Source organism: Anguilla rostrata, chromosome 7, assembly GCF_018555375.3.
Source record: "Anguilla rostrata isolate EN2019 chromosome 7, ASM1855537v3, whole genome shotgun sequence".
NCBI classification, from domain to species: domain Eukaryota; kingdom Metazoa; phylum Chordata; class Actinopteri; order Anguilliformes; family Anguillidae; genus Anguilla; species Anguilla rostrata.
In genome coordinates, this window is record NC_057939.1 from 10,797,063 (window position 1) to 10,823,397 (window position 26,335).

General features: G+C 47.2%; 1 protein-coding gene across 1 annotated transcript in view; it reads left to right on the forward strand.

Moving 5' to 3' along the window:
• Positions 1–26,335, forward strand: part of lamb1a (laminin, beta 1a) — a 28,987-nt gene that overhangs the window by 562 nt on the left and 2,090 nt on the right. Inside the window, exons 2-29 of the mRNA XM_064342742.1 lie at positions 302–474; positions 2,327–2,465; positions 3,676–3,749; positions 4,249–4,437; positions 4,818–4,881; positions 5,509–5,711; positions 7,330–7,450; positions 7,954–8,142; positions 8,965–9,141; positions 9,327–9,439; positions 9,766–9,845; positions 10,081–10,216; positions 10,315–10,473; positions 10,577–10,704; positions 10,801–10,921; positions 11,222–11,423; positions 13,719–13,862; positions 14,697–14,928; positions 15,575–15,738; positions 16,349–16,573; positions 16,986–17,203; positions 18,037–18,133; positions 23,283–23,652; positions 24,174–24,358; positions 24,630–24,871; positions 25,126–25,332; positions 25,721–25,865; positions 26,080–26,287. Of these exons, the coding sequence (XP_064198812.1) occupies positions 302–474; positions 2,327–2,465; positions 3,676–3,749; positions 4,249–4,437; positions 4,818–4,881; positions 5,509–5,711; positions 7,330–7,450; positions 7,954–8,142; positions 8,965–9,141; positions 9,327–9,439; positions 9,766–9,845; positions 10,081–10,216; positions 10,315–10,473; positions 10,577–10,704; positions 10,801–10,921; positions 11,222–11,423; positions 13,719–13,862; positions 14,697–14,928; positions 15,575–15,738; positions 16,349–16,573; positions 16,986–17,203; positions 18,037–18,133; positions 23,283–23,652; positions 24,174–24,358; positions 24,630–24,871; positions 25,126–25,332; positions 25,721–25,865; positions 26,080–26,287 (4,705 nt within the window). The remainder of the gene's footprint in view (positions 1–301; positions 475–2,326; positions 2,466–3,675; positions 3,750–4,248; positions 4,438–4,817; positions 4,882–5,508; positions 5,712–7,329; positions 7,451–7,953; positions 8,143–8,964; positions 9,142–9,326; positions 9,440–9,765; positions 9,846–10,080; positions 10,217–10,314; positions 10,474–10,576; positions 10,705–10,800; positions 10,922–11,221; positions 11,424–13,718; positions 13,863–14,696; positions 14,929–15,574; positions 15,739–16,348; positions 16,574–16,985; positions 17,204–18,036; positions 18,134–23,282; positions 23,653–24,173; positions 24,359–24,629; positions 24,872–25,125; positions 25,333–25,720; positions 25,866–26,079; positions 26,288–26,335) is intronic.

Here is a 26,335-nt window from a genome sequence, read left to right on the forward strand (position 1 = left end):
TTGGATATTTGACCCGGTTTAACGCGTTCTCGCTCAAGACTGGTTGAACTGTTGGATAGTCTGCATGCGTTTCTCAATAAAATCAAAGTAAACGTGCTGAGAGAAAATTGTTCGTACTTTCAGAATGTGTGTTATAGTAAACCATTTTTGTTGGCGAGAAATACTTGTATTTAGGAGAAAAATATCTGTTTGTATTTTGGTATAAACAAAGCCGCCCTGCTAATTCACAAACAACATTCTCTATCAACGATCATGACATATATGTAAACCATTTTATTCCTATCTATTTTCCGCTGTGCAGCTGTGGGGGTTTGCGCCCTCGCTCAGGTACCGGAGTTCAGCGACGTTTGCACGGAAGGAAGCTGCTACCCAGCCACTGGTGACCTGTTGATCGGTAGAGCTCACCAGCTCTCCGCCAGCTCCACCTGTGGACTGTTGCAACCTGAGCCTTTTTGCATAGTCAGCCACTTACAGGTAAAGACCCGAGCCGAATATGTTAGACGCAGCGTTACGCCCGTTATTTTAAATGGAAGAAACACGAAGGATGTGGTAATCTTTAACCCACCTCCTCAATGATCTGCGTATGCATTGGAAGGTGCAGCCTACTTGAGAATGTAATATAGTTAAGGGTACATCAGCGTCATGTGCAGTAACAGAACACAAACGAATAAGAACAATGGGTAGGCCTACTTGAAAAAGATATTACAAGAATGTCCACCCGCAGGCAATCTGTGAGAAGTGGGTAACGGAAAAAGCTTCGGGGAGGGTAAGCTAGTCAGTAGTGTGAAGTGAGTGGCGGAAGACAGGACTCATTAAGTGAGCCATACCGGGACCTCGTGAACAAAGTAGCCTACACAAGGGGAACGTCCTCCGTAAAAGTTAAAAAGAAAACTGAACAAGAGTGTTTTGCTGTATAACTTTGTTGCTGATCTCGTTTTTAACAAACAAAGTTTTCCTCTCAGTTAACGAATGCTCTGTATCAGAATTCACATCCTGTGGGTGAATGGTGCTCTGGTTCATAATAATAACTACTGTAGGGTTTACAATCGTCGTCTTGTCTTTTGGAGGAGGAAATTTGATGTTGGGATGGCTTCCAAAAGCCCTCGGGGTTCCGTTTCTAAACAACAGCTTCTTTTCAGATATGTTTGTTTAATTTTTGTTATTTAGTGTGCGCGTTCAGTTAAAGGGGTGTTATATGCCTTCTGTAGCCTTTGTGAGTGTGGGGGAGATGAAAACTGCATCGAAATACACTTATCCCTCTGGACTGTCTAGACCACTTCCTGGTTAGTTCAGAGAAATTTCTAGATTTCCCTGAGCTCCAGGGGAGAGTGAAACTACTTAATTTCAAGACTTTTAGAATGTCTGTGCAATTTGCTAGCTCAGAATTTCATTACAAAATGCATCCTCAAACAATCAAGTGTTTTGAGATTTGAGACATGAATACCTTTTAGATTTTCAAGTATCCATATGTCGTATGCTGTAAATTACCCATAATGCAACACAGGGTTGCAGTTCAGGCCTGTAGGACTGGACCTTCGGTGGTTTGATTCAGAAATCTACCAATGAATACCAAAGCAAAATATTGCAGCATAAAACTATTGGCAGAATTTTATACTGCACAGATAGCAGCTGGACATAGAAAGCCGCCCCCCCCCACCCCACCTCTGCAGATATCAGGAGAGCCTGGTGATTTTATCAGTGTCTTAAATAGCTGAGCGCTGCATTCAAGGCTTATCCAACACCAATGAGTGACAAAGCTGATGTTGCGCTGGTTGAAGTACCTCAGCCCCACGGTGTATGTGTACATCTGTGTGTGTGTATGGGGCGGGGTTTATTGAACCTAGGGCAGTCACTGCCAGCAGGGCATGTAAATGACCAGAGGACAGTGAAGTGTTCTGTTAAAGAATATGCAGTAAATGGGCCCCAGTCAGGGGAAAAGTCTAACGCTCAAGAGAAGCAGTGAAATTCAAATGACCCTGATTCAAGCCCCAAGGAGAGTCTAATGTGGAACATCTGGGGCACAGACGACCCTTTGTTCCTCTCCAGTTCCGAATCCGCAGTTGCCGTAGAGAGGAGAGGGTCGTTCATTTCAGGGTGGGGAAGGCCTCGTTTTTACTCAATAATTAATTACAGTGTCGAGAGTCACACGCATTGTGATGAAAGAGTTTTTCTGGGGTTAGATAATTGAGCATTGCGAGGCCTACAAGAATCACCCCAGTAATGACATTTAAGGTAATTGAATGTAATCCTTGGAATTCAGCTAACGTAAATTCTGTGCTGCGACTCCCCCCCTCCCCTCCCGTCCCCCAACCGCTCTTTCCTGCAGGAAGAAAAGAAGTGCTTTGTTTGCGACTCCAAGCAGGTCTATGATGAGAAGATGAACCACACCACCAGTCACAGCATTGAGAATGTGGTGACAACATTCGCCCCCAACCGCCTCAAAACGTGGTGGCAGTCGGAAAATGGTGAGTTCTCATGAGAAAGAAACGACACCCAGTAAAGTGCGCTTTTTGACTCTGGGTTGAATTAAAGGTGACTCTCTCCTTAAATGCCTTAACTGTCCCTTTAATCAGGCTATTAGTGTCAAGTGAGGAGCAGTTCAAAGCAGGCAGTAATGGCTAACCAATTAAGAAAATCCACTTTGAAATTAGAAGGTAATCATTATCCAAGCGGCTCTCAAAAGACCAGCTGTGCACTGGCCCCACAGCCACCGTGTTATTAGAATTAAAAGCCGAAAATTTAAGAAGATGGGAAGAAAGGTGGGGGAAGACGGAAACCATAGCTATGGTTGGGCAGCCATTTTGGTTGTAAACCACCTGAAATGAGAGCAGTGGAGGGAATGTGGCGCTTTGATGAAAAAGGAGTGCAAGGCTGAAGGAGGAGAGATGGTGGGAACAATTTTCTGGGAGAAGGAAAGAAGTGACTCATTCAGCAACGGGCTGCCAGGGCCACAGATGGTCCTGGGAATCCGGTGGGATGAGGCCACAATTCGCAAAAGATCCAGGATTTAGGAGGTGGGCTGCTCTGGGAGTCCCATCAGCTGTCTCCCAGCTGAACCATTTCTCAGAAATGACCGTGCTAAGATCGATTTACTACAAAATGTGTGGGGGAACTACAACAAAGTAAGTTACAGCATGGCCTCCTTATGTCACGTAACCCAGTCGTTTTGTTGATAATATATTTTCTTGCGGCTTAACAGGGTCTTATAGTCTTGGCCGTCAACATTCCAGCCCCTCAATGGTTATTGTGAGCCGAAATAAGGTCTTTTATTTAGGTAAAACAAGCAAATGCCAGATTTCCCATTGCCATGTTATGGCAAGGCTCCTCCCGCTGTGAGTTCTAGTGGTTTCCGCGAACATCTGTTTGGCAGCAGTGTGCTTGAATGCTCTTCCTGTTTGGAATGGAGCTTTGCTGGAATAGAGTGGTTTGTGTGACCGTGATAGATACAGACTTCATTGAGACAAAGCGCCGGTGTTGAATTGTAGCTGCAGGGAGAACCAGCTGGTCTCAAATAGTTAAAGCCCTCGTTTTCTGTTCTGCGGGAAGAACATGATGATGATAAGAGTCCCGTGGAGCTAATGGTCGCAGATCATGTTTTTCTTGGCCATGGAGCTGTGCTCACACAGATGGATCTGTTTCCTCCACGCCCCCCCCCCTCCCCCCAACTCCCTGCAGGTTTGGAGAATGTGACCATCCAGCTCAACCTGGAGGCGGAGTTCCACTTCACCCACCTCATCATGACCTTCAAGGTAACCATGGCAAAGGGTCAGAAGCTGAGTGGTGGGGGGTGGGGATTCTGGGCTTGCGGGAGTCGGGATTAGTTAGCACCCCTGTGTAATCCGTGTACCCCCAGCTGTGTCTGAGACAAAGGAATGCAGAGTGTTGTTCTAGCGTCTGGGGGTCCTGCGGTGAAAGTCTGTTCAGCGCTTTCTCAATGGGCATCAATGTAGCCTGTTGGTTGGGAAAGTGAAATGATTAGCAGAAGTATTTGTGTTCAAATTCCTGGTGAGGTACTGTTTTTGCACCTTTAAGCAAGGTACTTGACTTGAATTGCTTCAGTCATTATCCACTTATTTACTCTGTAAGGGGAATATGTAAAATTTAAACCACACAGGTTATCCTGGATGAAGTTGTCTGCTAAACATAATAAATGATATAATTTTTCTGCAGTTTTAATGTGCAGGCTAGTGAGCATTGTCTACTGTTCGGAGCACACAAAGGTGCTAAGTTGTGACTGTCTTTTGTCAGACATTCCGTCCTGCTGCCATGGTGATTGAGAGGTCAGCTGACTTCGGGAAGACCTGGCAGGTGTACCGCTACTTTGCCTACGACTGCGAGTCGTCCTTCCCCAGAGTCTCCCATGGGCCAATGAAGAAAGTAGACGATGTCATCTGTGACTCCCGCTATTCGGACATCGAGCCCTCAACAGAGGGGGAGGTACTGGCTCTCATCTGTGTGCTTCCTGTATTCAGCAGTGTGGCGTGGTGGTTGGGGGATAGGATAGGTTGTAGGTTCAGATCCTACATGGTACGCTATTGTTGTGTCCTTTAGCACTGCGTTTGCATTTTATCTGAATAGCATCTGTAAGTATCCAGTTTTATAATGTTATAATTTAAAGGTTAGGTAGTTAGGCTGCGTAATTTGTAACAGTGACCAGTATACACAAGTAACCCCAGGTAAGGGTGTCCACTGAGCAATGTATGTCATATAATGATGCATTGAGTACCGGGGAGGTTGGAACAGAAGGAGTATTGTTAATGTTCAGATCTCATGCTCATTTGCCTCTCAACACAGTCCCCTTCATTTGGTCCATTCAGGTCATATTCCGTGTTCTGGATCCAGCCTTCAGAATTGAAGATCCCTACAGCCCCCGAATCCAGAGTAAGTAGTTTGTTTTGAATATGAGGTCACTGGTCTGCATGGCGGCGAAAGCACCAACTCGGGAAGCTGCACGGTATATACTAGGCTGGTGGTCTTGAGAAATCATCCACCTGTTTCCCGGTGTCTTGGACGGAATTTCTCATGTGGGAGTGTCTGTCACCGCCGGTGAGGTCACAGTTCAGCGATGCGCAGATAGTTTGTGGGCCGTTTCTCGCCGGTGGTGGAAAGAAAGCATCATAAGTATGCTGTGAATGTATACTTGGGTCATAGGGTGCGCAGCATACATTTCTGCTTGAAGTACACTGTAGGTGTGTATGAGGCAGTCAGCCTGTTAGCGCATCCCAAAACTGGCTTCTGCACAGAATCTTGTGCCTGTTCTGTTCGAACCTCAGCTTATTCTACTATCTGCTCTTGAATTTAAGGCAAGTAAAAGCCAGCGCCCAATGAATTCTAAACCTGCATTTATACAAAAGGGTTGTGTGTGTGTGTGTGTGTGTACGTGCGCCTGCGTGTGGGTGGGGGGTGGGGGGGGTGCGGGATTCCTGTGACTGTGAAGGGTCTGAGGAAAGGCTGAATGTAGTAAACTTCCCCAACCCTGCCATTCACAACCTTCCCCCCCCCCCCCAGACCTGCTGAAGATCACCAACCTGCGCGTGAAGTTCACCAGGCTGCACACGCTGGGGGACAACCTGCTGGACTCGCGCATGGAGATCAAGGAGAAGTACTACTACGCCGTGTACGACATGGTGGTGCGCGGGAACTGCTTCTGCTACGGCCACGCCTCCGAATGTGCCCCTGTGGACAGCAGTGTGGTCGCGGCGGAGGGCATGGTGAGTCCCGCCCAGCACTCGCCAGAATGCAGGATGTGTGGTTTCCGAGCGTTAGTTACGTGGGTAATTGTACCATTTTACTGCCAAGTACGAATAGTAGTCCTAATTAGCCATTTACAACCTACATTTGGAAAAGTAGCCATATATGCAGCCAGTGCTGTTTACTCCACATACTTCTACTGGAATCCTAAACAGTGGGTCTGTCTCATTGGCAGACAGAATCCAAATTGACCCAGTAGGGTCTGGTTTCTGGTTTACCATGATGAACAGTGTCTGCTTACCAGTGAGAGAGACCACAGGTGTCAGATTGTGAATGAGACATAATACTGTTCATGTGTGCTTCTTGCTTCTGATAGTGCTTTTCAATAGAGGTCAGATGAAATCCAAACAAACTTTGACCCACCAACCAATCTCAAACTGTACAGATAAAGTTCAGTAGACTTCTTACAGACAACAGTGTGTATGTTATCTTCAGCAAGTAGATTTGGAGTTTGTTGGGTTGTGTAACCGATTTGATTTCATTTGGGCAAGATGTCTTTAATCTGAATTTATCCATGTTTTTGTATACCAAGTCTGTGTGTTTTTCCAACCAAAGTGTGTGTGTGAGACTGAGTTGGCATGCATCTGCATGCACGTGTGTGGGTGAAAGAGGACAGGAACCACAGGAATTCCTGTTTAGTCTCCACCATTCTTGTTTGCAGTTTTGCGTAAGAAAATCTGTTTTTGTGCAAGTTTTTATTTCGGTATTGCTTTTCTCCATGAAACAAGAACAAATATTTATATGGTGCATCCCTGTCTGTCCAGTCAGAGTGCGATTGCTCTGGGTTTGCCTGTCCCCTGCACCGCACAGCACTTACATGATGGTAATCTCTCAGCTGTGGCCATGGCTGTCAGACTGGCTGGCATTCGTCCACGAGCTTAATGAAGACCAGACGAAAGTTCGCCTGCAGTGTAAACACTCCCAGAGTTTTTCCCCCCTCTTCTTTTCTTCAAAACCTTTTTCGAACCGCCTGACGAAAAATCTTGGGAGAGGTTTTTCCTTTTTCTTTTGCTGTAGCGGTTTCGTTTCTTCACGTTTTGCTGTGAAGGGCTGTGTGTCCACGGCCAGTGAATGCTGAATCCAGGCTTGGCAGTGTGTGTGCGGCGGTGTCCTGAAAAGTGCTGGAAAGCATTTCTCCCGGGCCTGTGATGGAGCTCTGTTTTAGTCCTGAGTCGACGCCATAGCCTGGGCTTTCTGCACTGGCAGTTTATTGCGAGCATGCGGCGATTTCAGCACTGGAAACGCAGTGGGGTTTTAAAATCACATTTTCTCCAGGACTGCACTTACAGTTGTTTACATCTGCCAGATGTTGGGCTCATCTGAGCAGGGCCTACTTTGTATACGCGTGTGCATTTGGGTATGATTTAGATCTGTACACACAGTGGAGTTATAGCTGAGGTCACCCGTGCTGTGGGCTTGTATGTACTACAGACATTACTCAGCTTACGAGCAATATTATGAATCGAGTCTGCTAGCTAGCTGAGTTTAGCTCTGTGCTCTAAATGTCTTAAATGCTGGTGTTCAAATCGCCAAGAAATATGCATGTGTCCCTGTTTGACCCTGTTTGTGGATTCTTAGGTTCATGGCCACTGCATGTGCAACCACAACACCATGGGGCTGAACTGTGAGAAGTGTCAGGATTTCTATCATGATTTACCCTGGAGGCCCGCGGAGGGACGCAACACCAACGCGTGCAAAAGTATGTTTTTGTTATTATATTTCACCTGGTCTCATTCGTACTCCAAAAACGCATTCTGCTAACATGAATGCAGTGTAAGAAAACTATGGTTTCTTTGAAGGTATTTCTACTAATTACATCTTGATAGTGACTATTTTCAACTTGTGCAAAAACTGTATTGATTTTGTTGATTCATGTGATTATCACCAAGTGTAGTCTGAATACCTCTTCTGTAGTGAGTCGCTGTTTCCAGATAAATAGTGGGTTATTGTCTCCTGTGTGATGTATAACTCCTTGTATTGTGTGAATCCCATGCCCTGTGTGGCATATTGCTTATACTTTGTAACGTGTGCAGCTGTGCCTTGGATAGTGACTCTGTAGTTTGTAACCATCCCTGGTAAAATATGAGGATGCCTCTTTTGTCTTCAGTGCCTGTGTGCTGTATAATCGGACACTGCGTACTGTGTGTAGTGTATTCGGCTGTGATGCCGGGCTCATGGGGGACGTGTCCGTCTCTGCCGCAGAGTGTAACTGCAACCAGCACTCGGGCGCGTGCCACTTCGACATGGCGGTGTACGCGGCCTCGGGGAGCGTGAGCGGCGGAGTGTGCGAGGACTGCCAGCACAACACCGTGGGGCACAACTGCGAGCAGTGCAAGCCCTTCTACTTCCAGCACCCCGAGAGGGACATCCGCGACCCCTACATCTGCGAGCGTACGTACCCCCCTGCCTCCGCCCCCGTCCTCGCCCCCGTCCCAATCCCTCATCTCCCCTTTGATCGTCTCTCTGAGGTTCAGAGAGCCACCTGGCCTTTCAAGTTTTATCTGTCAGAAAAAGAGCGGTCGTCTTATCCCCCACCACGCGTCCCCTTCTAGGGTTTCATCCTCTTTGTGTGCGAAAGTTTGGTCTGGATGTCCGCTGAGCTCTGCCGGCCGTCTGCTTTGTGAAGACCTTTGTCTCACGTTGCTGTTTGCGGGTTGCCAATGACACCTCTCTGCGGTGATGTACAGTTAGAGGAGGCCGGCCTTGCCTTTATCTGATTGCCACCTTGAACCTGTTTACACAAGGCTAATCTGTTCATAGTTGATTCATTTAGACTTGATTGCTTTTTATGTGATTGTAATCCCATTTACCAGTTCATGTGAAATTATTTCAGTTAAAGCAAAAAATTAACCTCGAGTCATTCTTATAATCAAAAATGCTTACATTAATCTTATCTGTTTGTTGCAGATAAAATCATTTAATGCTTGGTACACAAATGTAACACAATGCTATGTTTAGAGACAGTGTGGTAAATGGTAAAAAGGAATGCAATGCTGATGGGTGTTCCCTGATGTAATCTGAATCCTTATGTAAAACAGTAAAAAAAAAACAGGTTCAGGATGACCGTTACCATTAAAGCTTTCTGGCTCGCCTATCTCATTAGCTCAGCTGAGTGCGTTTTCCCCATCTCTGCCCTCTGTGTCAACACGGGTTCGCGGGCCCCGAGGACAGCCCTTGTTTTTCCTCCCTGACTTCCCCTTCCTCTCCCCGCAGCCTGCAACTGCGACCCCGTGGGCTCGCTGAACGGCGGCATGTGCGACCGGATGACGGACGTGTCCGCCGGGCTGATCGCCGGCCAGTGCCGCTGCAAGCCCAACGTGGAGGGAGAGCGCTGCGACCAGTGCAAGCAGGGCTACTACGGCATGAGCGAGGATCCCCTGGGCTGCCAGCGTGAGTCTGCTCTCTCCCTCTCCGCCGCCAGGAGGTCCAGGAGTCGCTCTTCTGATGAGCGCTCCTCTTCCTGTTTCCTGTGATGTTTTTCCAAAGGCAGATGTGTGTCTTGTACAATTAATGGATCGTCCAGAAACAGTAACAGTAATTTCCTGTTTTTTTTCCCCTCTTCATCCCCCCCCCAGCATGCACATGCAACCCTCTGGGTACCGTTCCAGGAGGAAGTCCCTGTGACACGGTTACAGGAAGCTGTTATTGCAAGCGTCTGGTTACCGGCAGGAACTGCGACCAGTGTTTGGTGGGTGACCTCCTCATGTCCATGCGCGCACTTACTTCTCATGCAGTTAAATTCATTGCACAAATAATACCTTTTAAAAGGCAGAATTATAAAGTTATTTTCTCTTTACCAGATGGAAAGAACTACATTGTTGATTGCAGAAAGCCTTTGTTATGTAGGTTGTAAAAGCCCCACTGGTATTTGAGGAAAATGGTTGTTGGTTGGGGTTTTACCTCAGTAGACTTAATCCAAGCGTGACACAACCACCATGAAAGAGGTCAAGCCCCCCGCTTCTCCCAGTGGGGTCATTAATGAAGTGCTATTAACGAGTAGCTGTTTTTCCACAGCCGCAACACTGGGGTCTCAGCAATGACATGGATGGCTGCCGATCATGTGACTGCGACCAAGGTGGAGCCATCAATAATGAGTAAGGTCAAAGTTCAGCTCATTGGGCATGCTTACGTCTGCCTCTTCCTGTGACCTTTTACTATTGTACTTAAAAGATTGTCAAGTACAGCCAACTTCTGAATAACTGGAGTGATATGAGGCCGGTAGACTGGCATACTGAAGTGATGTCTGGCTAAATCACACAGCAGGATTTGCCCTGAGAGGGACGGGCTGGATTTGGCGAGTCTCTGACGGTTCCTCTGTGTTCTCCCCAGCTGTTCCGCAGAGACCGGACAGTGTCGGTGTCGAGAGCACATGTTCGGCCGACAGTGCGGCCAGGTGGAGTCCGGCTTCTACTTCATCGCCCTGGACCACTACACCTACGAGGCAGAGGACGCAAAGTTTGGGCCTGTGAGTTAACTCCCCGTCAGGTGACCTTTGTCGAGCCCTGTAAATGTACTCTTTTGCATGTGCCTTCTAACCTCAGCGTGTAAACGGTCTCTTTTCAGGGAGTGACTGTGGTCCAGAGACCGTACCCTCAGGACCGCACCCCAACCTGGACTGGAGTTGGATTTGTGAACGTTCCTGAGGGCGCCTACCTGGAGTTCAACATCGACAACATCCCGCAGTCCATGGAGTATGACATCCTGATTCGCTATGAGCCTCAGGTGAGAAACAGACTATAGATGCTCTGTTATAGGTTAATCATTTATTGAGAGGAAGTATGAGGCTACCATAGTTTCCTTCATGATGAATTATTTGTGTGTCTAGTTACCTGACCAGTGGGAGGAGGTCATGATTACTGTTATAAGACCCAGCGTGATCACCACTGATAGCCGCTGCGCCAACACCATGCCAGAGGATGATAACCAGATGGTGTCCCTCCATCCTGGCTCAAGGTAAACTCACCTATTTGTCCAGTTTCTCCTTCTCTTGTCCTGCCAATGTAGGTGTCTGAAGCTTTAGCACTAATCTCGTCCATTCTGGTTTTTCAGGTACATCGTTCTGCCGAGACCCGTGTGTTTTGAGAAGGGGATGAATTACACCATTCGGCTGAGCCTGCCTCTGTACTCTGCCCTGAGTGACGTCCAGTCCCCCTACACTTTAATCGACTCTGTGAGTTTTAAGACGTGGTACCGCTTTTCTTCAAAACCACTTGTGACTTCTGATTGTGCACTTTGGGTTTACAAGCGTCAGACGGGTCTTAATGCAGCAGGGTCTTAATGCAGCAGGGTTTTCTTTAAGAATCAAATAAGAAATGTTCTGTTCTGTATGTATGTATAGCTGTGATATCCCAATATTCGTAGGGTGATATTGTGGCATGCTTGTGGGGTGGCTCTGTGGTTGCTGGTGGGGCACTTAATTGGCAATGGAAGTGATCGGTCCTTCATGTCGAGAGTTGTCCTTCTCTTCCAGATCGTGCTCATGCCTCACTGTAAGACCCTTGACATCTTCACCGGGTCTGAGGGTGGTAACCTGGTGACCAACAGCGCCTGGGACACGTTCCAGCGCTACCGCTGTCTGGAGAACAGCCAGAGCGTGGTGAAGACGCCCATGACTGACATTTGCAAGAACTTCATCTTCAGCGTGTCCGCGCTCCTGCACCAGGGAGCTATGGGTAAGGAACCTGCGTTTCAGAGACATTCTTTTTACACCACTACAGCATGTTGGTCACATGACCAACATGTGCTGCTTCATGGGAATTTGGCACATGACTGATGGTGTTACCTCACAACATTCCAGTCAAGTGACCAATAGTAATATCTCAATGACATTTTATCTCAGGAGTCACGACAGTCACGTGACTACCATCTCCTCACGACACGTCAGTCAAATAATTTTTGTGCTTTCACTACATTTTAGTTGTATGACACTCTTTTTGAAGCCCCCATTTCATGTGACTGCAGTTCTGCTTAGCTTAAATTGTGAGTAATGAATTCAAGCATTTGGTATTCCCAAAGTCTGCTCATTAACAAAGTTTCATGCTTAATAATGCTTGTTTGGCCTTTGAAGGTGCTAAAGAGATAAAAATGTTAGTCTGTGAACATTTATTGCTGGGTCCAAACTACAAATCATGACAATTGACATACCTGGATGTGGCAGTCATAATTGGAGGCTTAATATTATCACATCTGTCATTACTGTAGCCACAGTGCCCTGCCTGTCAATCAGAAATCCCCTCCTCCCTGGATCTCATACACATCACTCATCTCCGGTCTCCTCTCTTTTGCATGTCTGCACATGGTGCAGGGTACTAGACTTGTTTATAGTGTGTGTGTGTGTGTGTGTGTGTGTGTGTGTGTGTGCACACGTGTGTGTGTGTGTGTGTGTCTGTGTCTGTGTGGCAGATATTTTCCCCATCCGTAGTGTAACTCTTCAGTGCAAACAGCATGGATCAGAGTGTGCCCGTACCTCATCTATTAGTCACACTGTAGCCTGTATTTATTTTGTCAGCTGAAATAGAATTGTGCTGAAAGTGATCTTTGGTTTCAGTATTCCATTAGGGTGCTGGGTGACTTGATGTCGTGGGTGCATTTGGTCATTTCAGACCTGCAGGCCTTTCAAAGAAAGCTAAAAGGCTCCTTTGTTGATTTCCTATGATCTATGGGCCATTATCTTGTCTGCCGCAATTAGGAATGTATTTTTTGGGAGAGTTTGAGGTCAGCTTGCGAAGATGAGGGTGTTCTCTCCTGTAATGTCATAACTTCTGTTGCTGCCTGTGTGGTTTGGGAAGAACCTCAGAAGTTGCAGACTTTGTTATTTACGATAAGGATAAAGGGAAAGCCAGAGGCATTTGATCTTCTGCCAAAAGCATGCTCAGACACGCAGCTCAGGAAGCACCTGGGGGAGACCTAACAGTCCTGAGACCAGCCCCCAACAGTGTGTTCAAAAACCCCATCATCTGCAGACCTGAGAGCACTGTTACCTCCACAGACCTGAGACCAGCTCACATCGTTGTGCTGAAAACCCTGTCATCTGCAAAACCCCTTACCTCACCAGATCCAAGACCAGCTCACATTATGTGCTTGAACACCCCCATACTCGACCGTGTGTTAATGATCTCTGCACCCACAGCCCCGATGAAATTGTATTTCTCAGCGCTATATTTTATTGTCAGGAAATTTCTGGAGTTCTCACTAATGGATTATACAGGAATCGTCTGCTTAAACTGATTCTCATAAAAATTGAATAGGAGTAATACACAACAAAAAACAAATGAACAAATGAAAACAAAAGTGAGATTCCCATGAGACAAATGAGAAATGCACAAATGGAATCCTTGTCTTGTATAGAGTCCCTAACAATGATGTATTGCCATTATTTGAGATTTTCTTCCCAGGAAAAGCCCAATATTATGCACAGAAGATCTAGTAAGCTGTAATGAACTGTAGAGAACTATCTCATGTGGAGCCAAAATTGAGTTATGTATTTCTCAAGAGTAAAACCTGAGAATCGCGCTCTCTTATGACTCAGAGTGCAGTCTGATGGTCTCATTTTGGTCTCAGGGAAAATGAGTTTTCCTGGCCTCTGGGAGTTCACACCCGATTGCTTAAAAGACCACAGCGATCTCAGACCCGAGATCTGCTCACAGTGGAATGCTGTAGACCCCACCCTCCTGTAGGGTATGCAGACATGGGGTCTTTTGTTAGCTTGTCAGCGTCATGAAATAAGGCACTTGCTAAGGAGACATCAAGGTAACTCAGAAACACCCAGATGAAAAATGCCTTTTGCGAGAGTCACTGTGGACACAGGGAGTCACAGGGATAGTACTGTCTTAATCGGGGGTCATGCTTGTGTGATGGAACTCCCAGACTAGGGTGCCTTTGTTAATACTGGAATGTGTTGATTGATGTCGTGCTCGTGTCCCCCCCCCCCTCCCCCTTTTCCTCCCCTTTCTCTCGCCCCACCCTAGAATGCCAGTGCAACCCGCAGGGCTCTCTCAGCACCGTGTGCGACCCGAACGGCGGTCAGTGCCAGTGTCGCCCCAACGTGGTGGGCAGGAACTGTGACACGTGCGCCCCCGCCACCTTCCTGTTTGGGCCCAGCGGCTGCCGACGTGAGTTTGGAAACATTTCCTAATTTTGGGCTCAACACCGTCGAGCTCAGATGCTGAGATACCACTGTGGCGAGTTTGTTTTGCAAGGCTAGAACCACAACCATTTTTCCATTGTTTAGTCCAGTGCCTGCATGAACTATACATTTCCCATATATGTATACATTTGTTTATTGTGAAAATAAACAGGATTCAACTGGAAAATAATCTACTGTGGTCTAGAAACCACTACGGCTAGACATGAACTTATTCAGCCCTTATTGTCTGTCTTTGCCTCTTTACCTCTTTCAGCTAGTATCCTCAGATACTGTTAAGTTTATCTCAGGCATCTCAAACTCCAGTCCTGGGGAACAGTGGTGTCTGTAGGTTCTTGTGGTTTCCTTTCAGTGCAGCCAATTTAGACCTTTGAAATAAGGTATGTGGGCTCTTTTGCCAATGAATGTCTTAAATTAAGTACTTATGTGCTGAAATGCACCAAGCCAGCAGAGATCCTGGGCTTAGTCCCTTAGCACTCTGTCACTGTTTCTGTATATTAGCTTGGCTGTCTATGCTGTGGCAGTCACAGACTTAGCCAGGGCATGCTTATTCTTTATTACAGTAGCTGGGCGCTGGGTATCTACTGAATCGAGTCCGTTTCAGTAGCGCACTCAATGAAAGAGTCTGGAGTCGTGTAAGGCTATAACGGCAGTGTGAAAATGAGACCGTGTGCATTACTGGCTTGCTTTCTCGTGAATGGCTGAGCTAGCGCCACCTGTGCGTGTTCTCGCATGGCGCATGTGAAACAGGAGTGTAAAACGCACCCTTCGATGCTCTCCCCTCTCCCCCCCAAAACCGCAGAGTGTGAGTGCAACCCCCAGGGCTCGGTCAACGCCTTCTGCCAGCAGGCCACGGGCCAGTGCGAGTGCCTCCCGGGCACCTACGGGCGTCAGTGCGACCGCTGCCTCCCCGGGCACTGGGGCTTCCCCAACTGCCGGCCCTGCACCTGCAACGGCCACACGGACCACTGCCACCCCCAGACCGGGGAGTGCCTGGGCTGCAGGGACCACACCGCCGGGCACAACTGCGAGAGGTGCGCACCCCCCCCCCTTCCCTTTTCGACACCGCTCATCAGAACCCATACCCTGGGGAAGTGTTCACGTAGAGATACCGAGCTCTTAGATATGAATGTACTGGGTGAATGCCTTTGAGGTGCTGTTTCTGCCTGGTGCATCCATCTGAACACTTCTTCCTGTAGGGCTTGTTTTTATATGGAGAATGTAGAATTACAGGGTTTGTAAGATGGTATGTTGAACAAAAAAAACGGGAATATACCGGGTCCCCTCTTAACATTGTTTTATGTTGCATCTGTGTTAGTTTCAACATGTTTCAGGTGTTAAATGTTGTATAGCATGTTTAATCTTTAATGTTCTGTCCCATGGTAATAAATTTATTGACAAAAATTTCTGAACTTTATAGTTCAGTTGTATGCCCTTTCACTAAAAAATGTTATCGCAAGCCCCAGAAATCTACCAAATAAATTTTATTTTAAGGCCAAGCACATTTCCCTTTAAGTAGAGTAAAGCGGGTGTCCCTGCTGTTCAGTATGTTGAGTAGTGAATGCTGAACATTGTTGGGCTGAACACTAGCTGTACACCCTCCGCAGACGTGAGTGGTGCACCAGCGACGGCTCAGAATGTTTCTCACCCCAAATGATCCTGCTCCCCTTTCGCCTGCAGGTGTTTGGGTGGTTACTATGGAGACCCAGTCCTCGGTTCCGGAGACCACTGCCGCCCCTGTCTCTGTCCGGATGGGCCGGGGAGCGGCCGCCAATTTGCCGGGGGGTGCTACCAGAGTTCCGAGTCCTACCAGGTGTTCTGTGTCTGCAGCCAGGGACACAAAGGTAGCAATCACCTTCTTACATAACGTACTGTATATTACAGGCTTTGAGCTATTGCTGTCATTTACCTGTTGGTGATATCCTTTTAAAGTAATGCGTGGTTTTTTTTTTTTGGTTTTTTTAACTGCTTTTCTAACTCAAAGTAGACAACCGGTTATACAGGTCCACACTGGTTAATTTCAGAGTAAAATATGCTATTATACAGTGTAGTGTTGTATAATAGTATGGCATGTACGTACATTGGATTTTCAAAGTGACCTGTTTCCCCTCTGAAAACCTAAGTATACAGGGAATTAGTGTGCCAAGATACCCAGTCATTTATTTTGAAAGAAAAACACAGGTACAGGTACATCGATATTGACATCTCAGTATTATCTGACATCTACCAGACAGTCTGTTTCTCTCTCAAAGTCTCTTTCGATCTCTCTTGAGTTCTGTTCTTTTTTCAGTCAGTAACTCAGTTCTGCCATTTTTGTCTTCAACTCAAAGTGCTTAAAAGCATAGCAAGACAGTAACATGAACACACAGACAACAAAGAGCTAAACTGCTGAACTGGTGTCTTCCAGACTAAAACAATTCTCTTGCTCTCCTTCTCTCTCCTCTCTCTCTACAGGTGCCAGGTGTGACGAGTGTGCGCCCGGTTACTATGGAAACCCCCACGCGGCAGGCGGGCAGTGCCAGCCGTGCCAGTGCAACAACAACATCGACATGCTGGACCCAGGGTCATGTGACGCCCGCACGGGCGTCTGCCTCAAATGCCTGTACCACACAGAGGGCGAGGGCTGCCGCCGCTGCAAGCTGGGTTACTATGGCGATGCGCTCACCCAGAGCTGCAGAAGTGAGTCACTTAACCTGTCCTGCCAATAGCACTTAATAAGGGCTTGGCTGAGCCATTCGACTAGACTGAGGTCAGATTGCTTAATCGAATGTTCAGTGCAACTACCTCGTCTGCCTCTACTAAAAAATGCTTTTTTTTTGTAAGTTTGGTGGCTTTTAATAATGTGGCTGTTTTTTGGGGTTTTGTGTACCATTAAAAACTTTTGTTCAGTTTTTTGGTTCAGTGCATAAACCAGTGTGACATAGACATTGTTATTTTGGCTAAGTTGGGGCTGGAAAGCAAATCATTTGAATAATTATTGCATATATAAGCAAACACTGTCTTTATTTTTGTGTGTGTGTGTGTGTGTATGTGTATTGAGTTTTATGAATTGTCTGAACTGAACGTAAGCGACTGCTGTGCTTTCCTCCAGAGTGTGTGTGCAACCACCTGGGAACAGCGAACGCCACCTGCCCTTCAGTGGGCGAGTGCCACTGCGACCTGGGCAGCGGGCAGTGCCAGTGTCTCCCCAACGTGGCGGGGCAGAACTGCGACCGCTGCGCCCCCGACACCTGGAACCTGGCCAGCGGGACCGGCTGCCAGGCCTGCGACTGCGACCGCACCCACTCGTTCGGGACGTCCTGCAACGAGGCAAGCCCCAGCTCCCCCCGTCCCGATTCAGCACTGATCTGGAACGGGGGTTGCCCCTGTCCACACATGCCGACCCTATCCATTATGAGCTAACAGGCTAGGCTAATCCTAGGTCAGCACAGCTGTTGAGATGCACCGTGAATGCTGGCCCTGGTCATGGCTCAGAGCAGGTCTGTAGCCCCTGGCACTGTATCCCCATCACATTATTATTGGAAGGGGGAACCACATACTGAATGGGACACACATGGTGTCATTCTGCATGTTCAGGTTCAACAGTTCAACTTGAAGGGGAAAACATTCAGTGTGAAAATGCTTCACTGTGGAATATATATTCTGTATGTATATTTTAAAAATTAAGATTGATTTGGAAGGAAAAGCTTTCAGACAGTCCATGCAAATTCTTGGCAGACAAGGCTGATTCAGCGTCTTTCCATACAGTACTCAGTCTGCCCTGTTAGTTTAGATTTTATCTACTTCCCCTCTTTGGGGTTTTGCAAAGATTAGATTGTGCTCCTGAGAATTCTTGCACTGCACATTTCCTAAATTCCCCCAGACACTGTGGAGATCGGAACACACACTTTGTGCGTGATGATGCAGCAGTGTGTATTTTGTGATAAACGATGTGTTCTGTGAGATCAACGCAGTGTGCTGTGTGACAGTGCGGCAGTGTGTTTTCTGTGATTAGACGGCAGTGCGTCCTGTGTGTTAAAATAGCGTGTTCCTTCGGACCGCATCAGTGTGTGTAGGTGTGTGCGATAAGACAGCAGCGTGTTATGGTTGATACCACGTCGTGTTAAATTCTGCTGTAAATCGTTGTGTTCTGTGTGTTACAGCTAACGGGACAGTGCTCCTGCAGACCAGGATTTGGGGGCAGGACATGTCGGGAATGCAGAGCGTTGTTCTGGGGCGACCCCGAGGTGAAATGCAAAGGTGAGCTTCTTTGTTATTTTATTATTTTTTTGCTTGGCTGAAGCCATTTTCACATATCTGGCATATTATCAATTTCTATGGTCTATTTCACTGTGCAGCTGGATCCAGGCAGACATAAATAAGGATGTGCTGGTTTTATCTTTTCCTTCTGGATCCATATCAGGCGTGTTACTGAGTACTTTCAAACTATGCACGGATTTGGCAAACTGCTCACTGGCCTCATTTAATGTTCGATGGAAGTGTCCCTCCGCTGTTGGAGTGTTCTGGTTATGTCCTGTGATGTCACAGCACAGGGCTCTGTGTGGGTGGCGTTGCCGCAGTGAGGGGGAAGCAAACAAAAGCTGAACTCTGTGTCACACCCGTCTGTCATCGGCCCAGTTCGCTGTTAGCGTCCGGACTGCAGCGCAGCTTTAAACCGCATTCTGTTGCTTTAGGTGAAAGACTGGAACTGAAAGACTGGTCCCGCAAAGTAAACAGGGATGGCAGTCCCCCTAAGACAATGGCTCGCATTCCTGCATTGTGACCTCATGCCATTTTGTGCTCAACTATGTGTGAAGGACACAGGCAGCAAAAACATATGTTTCACGTCAAATCTTGTTCTTTTCTGCATCTAATGAAATCACGGTGTTGCAATTTAAGGAATTATGGGATCTCAGTTGCTCAATGTTAAGGAAACAGCCACTACACTTAGATTGAATAAACAGACGTGATGCCTTGAAGTTAACTTATGTTTTATAGTTAGAACTAGCAGAACTTACAGCTTTCATAATGTGACTCTTTCCTAGAAGTTCAGGGGTAAGTTGAGTGCTCGAAGATGTATAATCCCACGGAGACGCGCTTCCAAGTGTGTTGTTGTTACGGTTTTAAACACAGAGTATGCGAGCGCGTAATGAATGTGTTCCGCGGTGCCTGCTGCTTACAGTGAGGCCCTGGAAAGATTACCGTGTCTCGTTCCCAAGCTAAACAGGTTCCTCTGGGAACGCGGGCAGTTCGGCTGCGGAGTGGGGCGCCCCCCCCCGCCCAGGCCCGGTGCATGACGGCGGATTGAGACCAGATGTGCGCTCGCACCCGCACCCGCACCCACACCCGCTCTCCCCGCGCTTCCGCTGCGAACGCGCGGCAGATCTGTCCGAGCCTGACAAAGCGCCCGCCCCCCTCCGCGCGCGACAATGCGCCCCTGTGTTCGGACGGGGCGTTCCGCGGGAGTGACCCGCACAGTGCACGTCAGCTGACAGAAAGGGCTCCTTTGTTCCTCCCCATAATTACGGAGGCCCCTACTGCTCCCGAGGAAAGGTCAATGGATACTGTACATGCATGGAGTTCCAGCTCTGCTGAATTTCAAGTATTCTTTTGTAATATTACTGAGCATACAGTATCTGTGTGTGTGTGTGTGTGTGTGTGTGTGTGTGTGTGTGTGTTAGTTACAGATTATATTATATATTATATAATTATGTAGATATTGTAAATGGGATATAAATTGGCTAGGTCGGATATTGTGCAGATTTTGCACTGTGTCATTAAGGCCCTTTTTTTGTAATTTGACCATAAATACACATTTTGTCCATTGTGAGGTATTCACTGCCTTGCATTTATAAAAATGCTCTCGAGAAACTGGAAAGGGCCACTTCCTGCGAGAAGATGACTGACCGCCATGTATTATTAGATTTTTCTTGGGCATACCCGTCCTGCTGATGTGAAACCAAGTTTAAGAAAACAAATCTTTTTCAGCCGGCTGCCCCAGGAGCATCCTGCATCAATCTCTCTCATGTTAAATATCTCACTGTAGAAGGCCCTGTTTTCTCTTGGTCTAGGTCCCACATAGTGTTTTTTCCAAGGGATATGTTGACTGAATCATGGCGGGGGCCACATTTTTCCAGAGAGACCGCGCTTCTTCTCACATCCCCGCTGACTGATGTGTTGACTGTTGTTTAGAGAAGCGGAATGGAACAGGAAGGCAGCTGTTGTCTCTCCAGGATAGAATTACCCTTTCATCTCTCAGTGTTTGCTTACCCTTAATCGGGTGAGTTTTTCACCGTTGAGATTTGACTTTTAAATTCACTTTTTACGTCCTGGTCTTAAAACAATGACTTGACCGTGGAAGTTGCTCTGTTTTGAATTAGTGCTTTTTTTAAATACAAAAATCCTGTTTGAATATCTTCAGGTCTTGAACTGTTTTAAGTACACATAACAGGCCCAATATGCAGTGCCCCATAGCATAAGCTGCAATACATGCAACCATAAAGGAAAAGAAGCTTCTGAATAGAAGTTAACTTGCCCAACTTTGATCAATTTTTGTAGATCACCTAGCTTCTTAAGGTTGAAATCAATCCGTTAGTTGGTGTGGGCCAAAATGTGGGCCCGCTGTAAAGTCTTCATTTTGCTATGTGGTTCTGTTATGGAACCGTACAAAAATGGCAGCCATCTTAAATGAGCTGTGGCATGAGAACCTGGTTTTGGGAGCTGTGTCAGGATTGAACTGTTTGCTTTATGTTAGCTTCACACTGGATGATGGGGGATATGCAGTCCCTGTTCCGCAGGAAATTATATCCCCCCGAGCACTGATCCTAGGTCAACATTGACCTTTGACATGAAACGGAGAGGGAGCTGAGTTAAGGCTTGTTGTGACAGGAGGCCCTTGGATTCTGGGGGGGTCGGAGGATCCCCAGCCCCCACCACTGCGATGGGAGTCCGTTGGGGGCTCTCCAGAGAAATTCAGAGAATTTCCCTCTGCATGCCTCATTGCGATAATCTTATCACACTTTAACGTGCTGCAGATTCCGCCTGTCGAAAGCCATCTCCCACAGCAAGTCCCATGAAATTAATTTTCTTGTTGAAATACGGCTTCACGTCATTTCAGACCCATCTCAGAGAAGTACTGTAACTCACTCCCATTGCTGGGTACTGTACTCTGGGAGGCGCTATAGACCACTGTCTGCCCAAACATCTCGCCTTAAAATACCTTTTTCCTACAGCCATATGGACGTTAATTATATTAAATGATGCTGACCTAAAATTCGTGAACTCATGCTTTTTGCTGCTAATCCGTCTTAATTTATCATGTCCAATTAGTACTCCCTGATGTGTGCCATGTGTCTTTGTTCGTGCCATGCTGTTTAATTTGTTATGTGAAATATGTGCCGTTTGATGTATGTCATGTGATTGTGTCAGTCTATAGTTAGAAACCGAGTTGGTGTTCTATGGTGTATCGAAAGCAAATTCCACCAGTTGTTGCTGTGTAGTCATTCAAACAGACTGACTAGAGAGTAGAGAATTTGTGTTCCTTTTTTTACTGCCACTCTTTGTTGCTGGTTTTGAAAAGCTTTTCTCGTCTATTCTAGTCAGTTGTAAAATGTGTTGAGTCTGAGAGGTAAGGATCAAGGTAAGGTTTGAAAGAATTCACTAGGTGGTAAAGTTCTCACATCTGCATGAGGTCTCCTTTCCTTGGTCAGGTTTACTCAGTAGTGGTCACCTGCTGTGTTTCAGCTGTGCTGTAAATGGTTTTTGGGGGGAAGGGGGGAGAGGGGTAACGAATAAACCGAAAGTAAATATTGACACCCACACACCTGGCTGTTGTAAGCACTAAAATGAGTTGCATAGCAACCAGAAGCTCTTTAATGTTTTGTTGGGGATGAGGGGGGTGGTGTGTGAACAGTCAGCCATTCAGATGGAGAGCACCATCTCCAGCTCACTCCACTGACCATCCATGTCGGAACAGCGGGAAAGCACTAAACCATTCAATCACATGCAGTCCATTTGTTTTCATAGACACTCTTTGGGTGCCTTGTTAAGATGGATGCCTGAAGATCTGTACATTGTCCCTATGGCTTATCCTGACCACTTTTGTTTTCCTTTTGTTTTCGTGGAATTCCTGAAGTGACATGTTGCTCTGGTGACTACATCTTCATGCTGTTAGTGGGTGTATGTCTGTGTAAGTTTAAAGCGGGGGTGGGAGGCAGGAATGTGTTGGCCTGGGGGTACGGGTGCTGTGTGTGTGTGTGTGTGTGTGTGTGTGTGGGGGGGGGGGGGACTTGTGTGTTTGAGGAGTCTATGCCACATGTTAGCCACAGCCCATTTGTTCCGCACACCCTCCAAACGGCCCCCACCCAGCCTCCCCCCCCGCCCTCCAGGGCTTTGAAGAGAGACTGCCTCTGCCCGCCCACTAATTCGGCTTGCCTGTCGCCCCTGGGGTGGCTGAAAGCCAGGGGCCTGCCGTCTGCACCTCGTTACCACCGGCAGGGCCGTGGGCCTCGGCCGGGTGAGGCTTCCGTGCGACGGCGCCTTCTGAGCGCGCTCCGTGAAGCCAGCTGCAACGCTGCATAAAACCCGAGTCCCGTCTGCCGTTACTTCCCTGCGGGGCTGGGTTAGCGGGATTAAACCGAACAACATGACTCCGCCTTCACAATGAGAACAAAATAAGAGGCCGGCACACAAGGGACACCTTCTAAAAAACCTTTTCCCTAACATTAGTATTCTAGAGCCAGAGAATTTTCCTCGCTGACCCAGCTGTACAAGTTATTTGTCTTTCTTTAATGGAAAAGATTTAGGACTTTGTTTCTGGAATTTCCATCAGTTTTGCTGGGAACTGAACATAACGCTCGTTCATGATGTGGTTCAAGGTTGGGCTTGTAAAAAATGCTGGCCTTTGACTGTTGTTTCACAGTATTGCTGTGAGTACCTCTGTGAAATACTATTGGTTTTAATAAGCTCCCCTGCAGCGAATACGCTTGTTTTATTCTGCTCTTAAATGAGCTCATTTAACACTGCAGGTACATATAAGATCTGAGCTGAGCTTCAAGTCTGTCTGTTAGTCTGTCTGCACTTGCAGAGTGAGTGTCCTGTTTGATCCAGTGGCTTTCTTCCTTTTTTTTTTTCTTTTTAGAATATTCAAATATCAAAGAGATTTTAAATCTCAATGAGACTAACCTGGTAAAATAAAGTTTATAACATAAATAAATAAATTTATTTAATAAATAACTAAATAAATAAATTCTGAAACTTAATCAGTGAAATGAGTTACTGTTGGCTGCCTTTATTTCAAACTCCAAAACATCAGTAATGACACATTCTTAATAAAACTACAAAGTGGAAGTGGCACTCTCAGCACTGACGCAGGCTTTCTGTGTGACACGGTTCTCTCGCTACCTTCCAGCCTGCGACTGCGACTCCCGGGGCATCGCCGAGGAGCAGTGCAACAAGACCACGGGCCACTGCGTGTGCGCGGAGGGCGTGTCCGGGCCCCGGTGCGACTCCTGCGCGCGGGGCTACTCGGGCGAGTTCCCCGACTGCGTGCGCTGCCACCAGTGCTTCGCCGACTGGGACCTGGTCATCGGCGACATCGCCAACAAGACGCAGCGGCTGGTGGAGAAGGTGGACTCCCTGAAGGCCAGCGGCATCACCGGGCCCTACCAGCAGACCGTCAGCAGCATGGAGCAGAGCGCCAACTCCATCAGAGCCATCCTGGCCCAGAACCCGGCCGCCCAGCCTCTCTCCGAGATCCAGGACCTGCTGGTACAGGCCAGGTACGTTCACCTCGCGGCTCTGAGCTCTGGTAGCATACTAACTGACCCCATTTTACAGCTGTTTCAGTGCTAGGGCTGGCTTGGCCCAATAGTCACAAGGTCGAGCCTTGCTTATGTCATTAGCTGATCATAACTGTGGGAAAGAAGTGGTTGGCCACAACTGGCCTCATCAGGGGTTGGTTGCATTTAAGTTCAGCTAGGGTTTCTTTGGTTACTGCTGCATTAGTTCTATCCAAAATGCACGGTGCTAGAAACCATTTCAGACCCTTTCTCAACAATACAAAATATATTCTCTAATTGTTTGCACTGCAAGTCATATGTTAGCTTTCTGAAAATCCCCATGTGACATTTTACCTTTTGTTATTAGCCCTGTACTTTAGACTTTAAAAATCAAATGGCATTTATGAGTCCTGTTCTCAGTTCACTTGAGCACCCATTCATTGCATCAGTGTTCTATGCCCTTCTATTTATCATCCCCCAGCAATGGAAACTTACATTCATGTCTCATCTGTGTGTAACAGTGACCTGATGGCTGAAATGACCAACAAGCTGAACATCACAGAGGACACCCTGAACCAGATCTCAGGGGATGACAACAGCACAGACACCAAACTGGACTCGCTCAACGAGGATGCCCAGAAACTGGACAGGACGGTTAAGGAGCTGCAGGACCAGGTGGAGTTTGTGAAGAATTCTGACGTTCGAGGTAAAGATAAATTCTCTTAAAATATCAGAGATATCAGAGGCATTATTACACTTGAGAGACGGTTTAGTTTCTGAAATAATGTTTATTGTGAACTTTGAGTGTCTAGGTTGATACGATGTGGAAATCATTAGAAACAAAAAGAGGCTAATTTTACTATCCACTATAGTGTGTTTAACACCATCCCCAAAGAATAATGATCCTTTTTGTCTGAAGTAAACTATGAATGCAGTATAATAGGAATGTAATTCTGATGTTCACGTTGTGTTTACAGGAGCAACCGACAGCATCAACAAATACTTCCAGCAGTCCATAGATGCTGAGGCGCGCGTGAATGCCTCCACTAGCGACCCTGACAATACGGTCCAGCAGTCCGCCAACCTTCGCAAGACCGTGGAGGACAGGATGAACAAGACCAAGAAAGCGTTCGACACGAGACAGGAGGAACATGCCAAGACACTGGACGACCTAGCCGGTCAGCTGGAAACCCTCAACCTATCAGAGCTCAGCGACAAGGTAAAAAAAGAAAAAGAGGTTTTATTTTTTTTACTACTCTTCCACATACATTCTGTCGAATTTTATTATGGACTTTAATGTTCTTGTAACGTATTGTTTCTTGGAGGCTGAGGAAAGTCTGCTTATTTTTAGACTTGAATAGAATGCCAGTGTATTGGCAGTGAGGATTTCCTGAAATCATATTGTAGTTTGGTTGAAGGTGTTGGTCCCACAGTTGTTCCGTGACATGTGGAACTATGCGTGTCCCCCTGCAGACGTGCGGAAGCCCGGCCGGGTCGGAGTCATGTGCAGACTCTCCCTGCGGGGGTCTGAGCTGCCTCAACGAGGACGGGACCAAGAAGTGTGGGGGCGAGGGGTGCGACGGGCTGGTCACTCTCGCTCACAACGCCTGGCTGAAGGCCAAGGACTTCGACCAGGAGATCATCAATGCCCTGGAGGAAGTGGACAAACTCTCTAAGATGGTGAGTATGGTTGCAGGCTTTACACCCAGTCACTCATCTGTGTGGGCATCATTCTTGAAGATGTTTTGTAAATATAAAGATCAGACCTACTGATCAGGACTGAATTACTGAAAAAGACCCACTATTAAGATCCAGTCTGCAAATTATTTTTGAAGACAGTATGTGGACCTATTTGAATTACTAATTACCAGGATAATTTATAATTACTCTGAGCATATCATAGCTTTTTTTGATTGTGACTGTTGTTTGGGCTGAGAGATATTTTGGTCTATTTTGAATGTGTAGTTTTTATGGAATTAAATTCTGTACCTGTAAGTGGCCCAACAGGGCCGTTGTGTCCTGGTAAATTTGAGGATGCTGTTCCTGAAATGGTGATTCCCATGCCCAGGTGTCTGAGGCGAAGGTGAAGGCCGATGAGGCCAAGCTGAATGCTCGGGAGGTCCTGCTTAAAAGCAACGAGACCAAACAGCGCGTGGACCAGAGCAACGAGGAGCTGCGCAAACTGATCAAGCAGATCCGAGACTTCCTCACACGTACGAGCCACCCTAACCATTTACTCATGCTGCATCCCTCCTGCAACTACTGCCCTGCTTATCACCAATACAGGGAGACCCTGAAAACTATGCAATTTCTTCCTCTTTGAAACCAATTCTTTGTGGGGGACAAATGCTCTACTGTTGTGTTCTGCACAATGAAAATTTGTCAGTTTTCATTGTAACCCTCTGTGCATCTCCATGGCGAACACAGAGGACGGAGCGGACCTAGAGAGCATCGAGGCGGTAGCCAATGAGGTTCTGGAGATGCAGATGCCCACGACGCCGGCACAGCTGCAGAACCTGACGGAGGAGATCCGGGAGAGGGTGGGCAGCCTGTCGGACGTGGAGGTGATCCTGAACCAGAGCGCCGCGGACATCCAGCGAGCCGAGAACCTGCTGGCCCAGGCTCGCAAGGCCAGGTGAGGGGAGGGGGGGCGCAGCAGGTGGGCCGGTGATTGGTGGGTCAG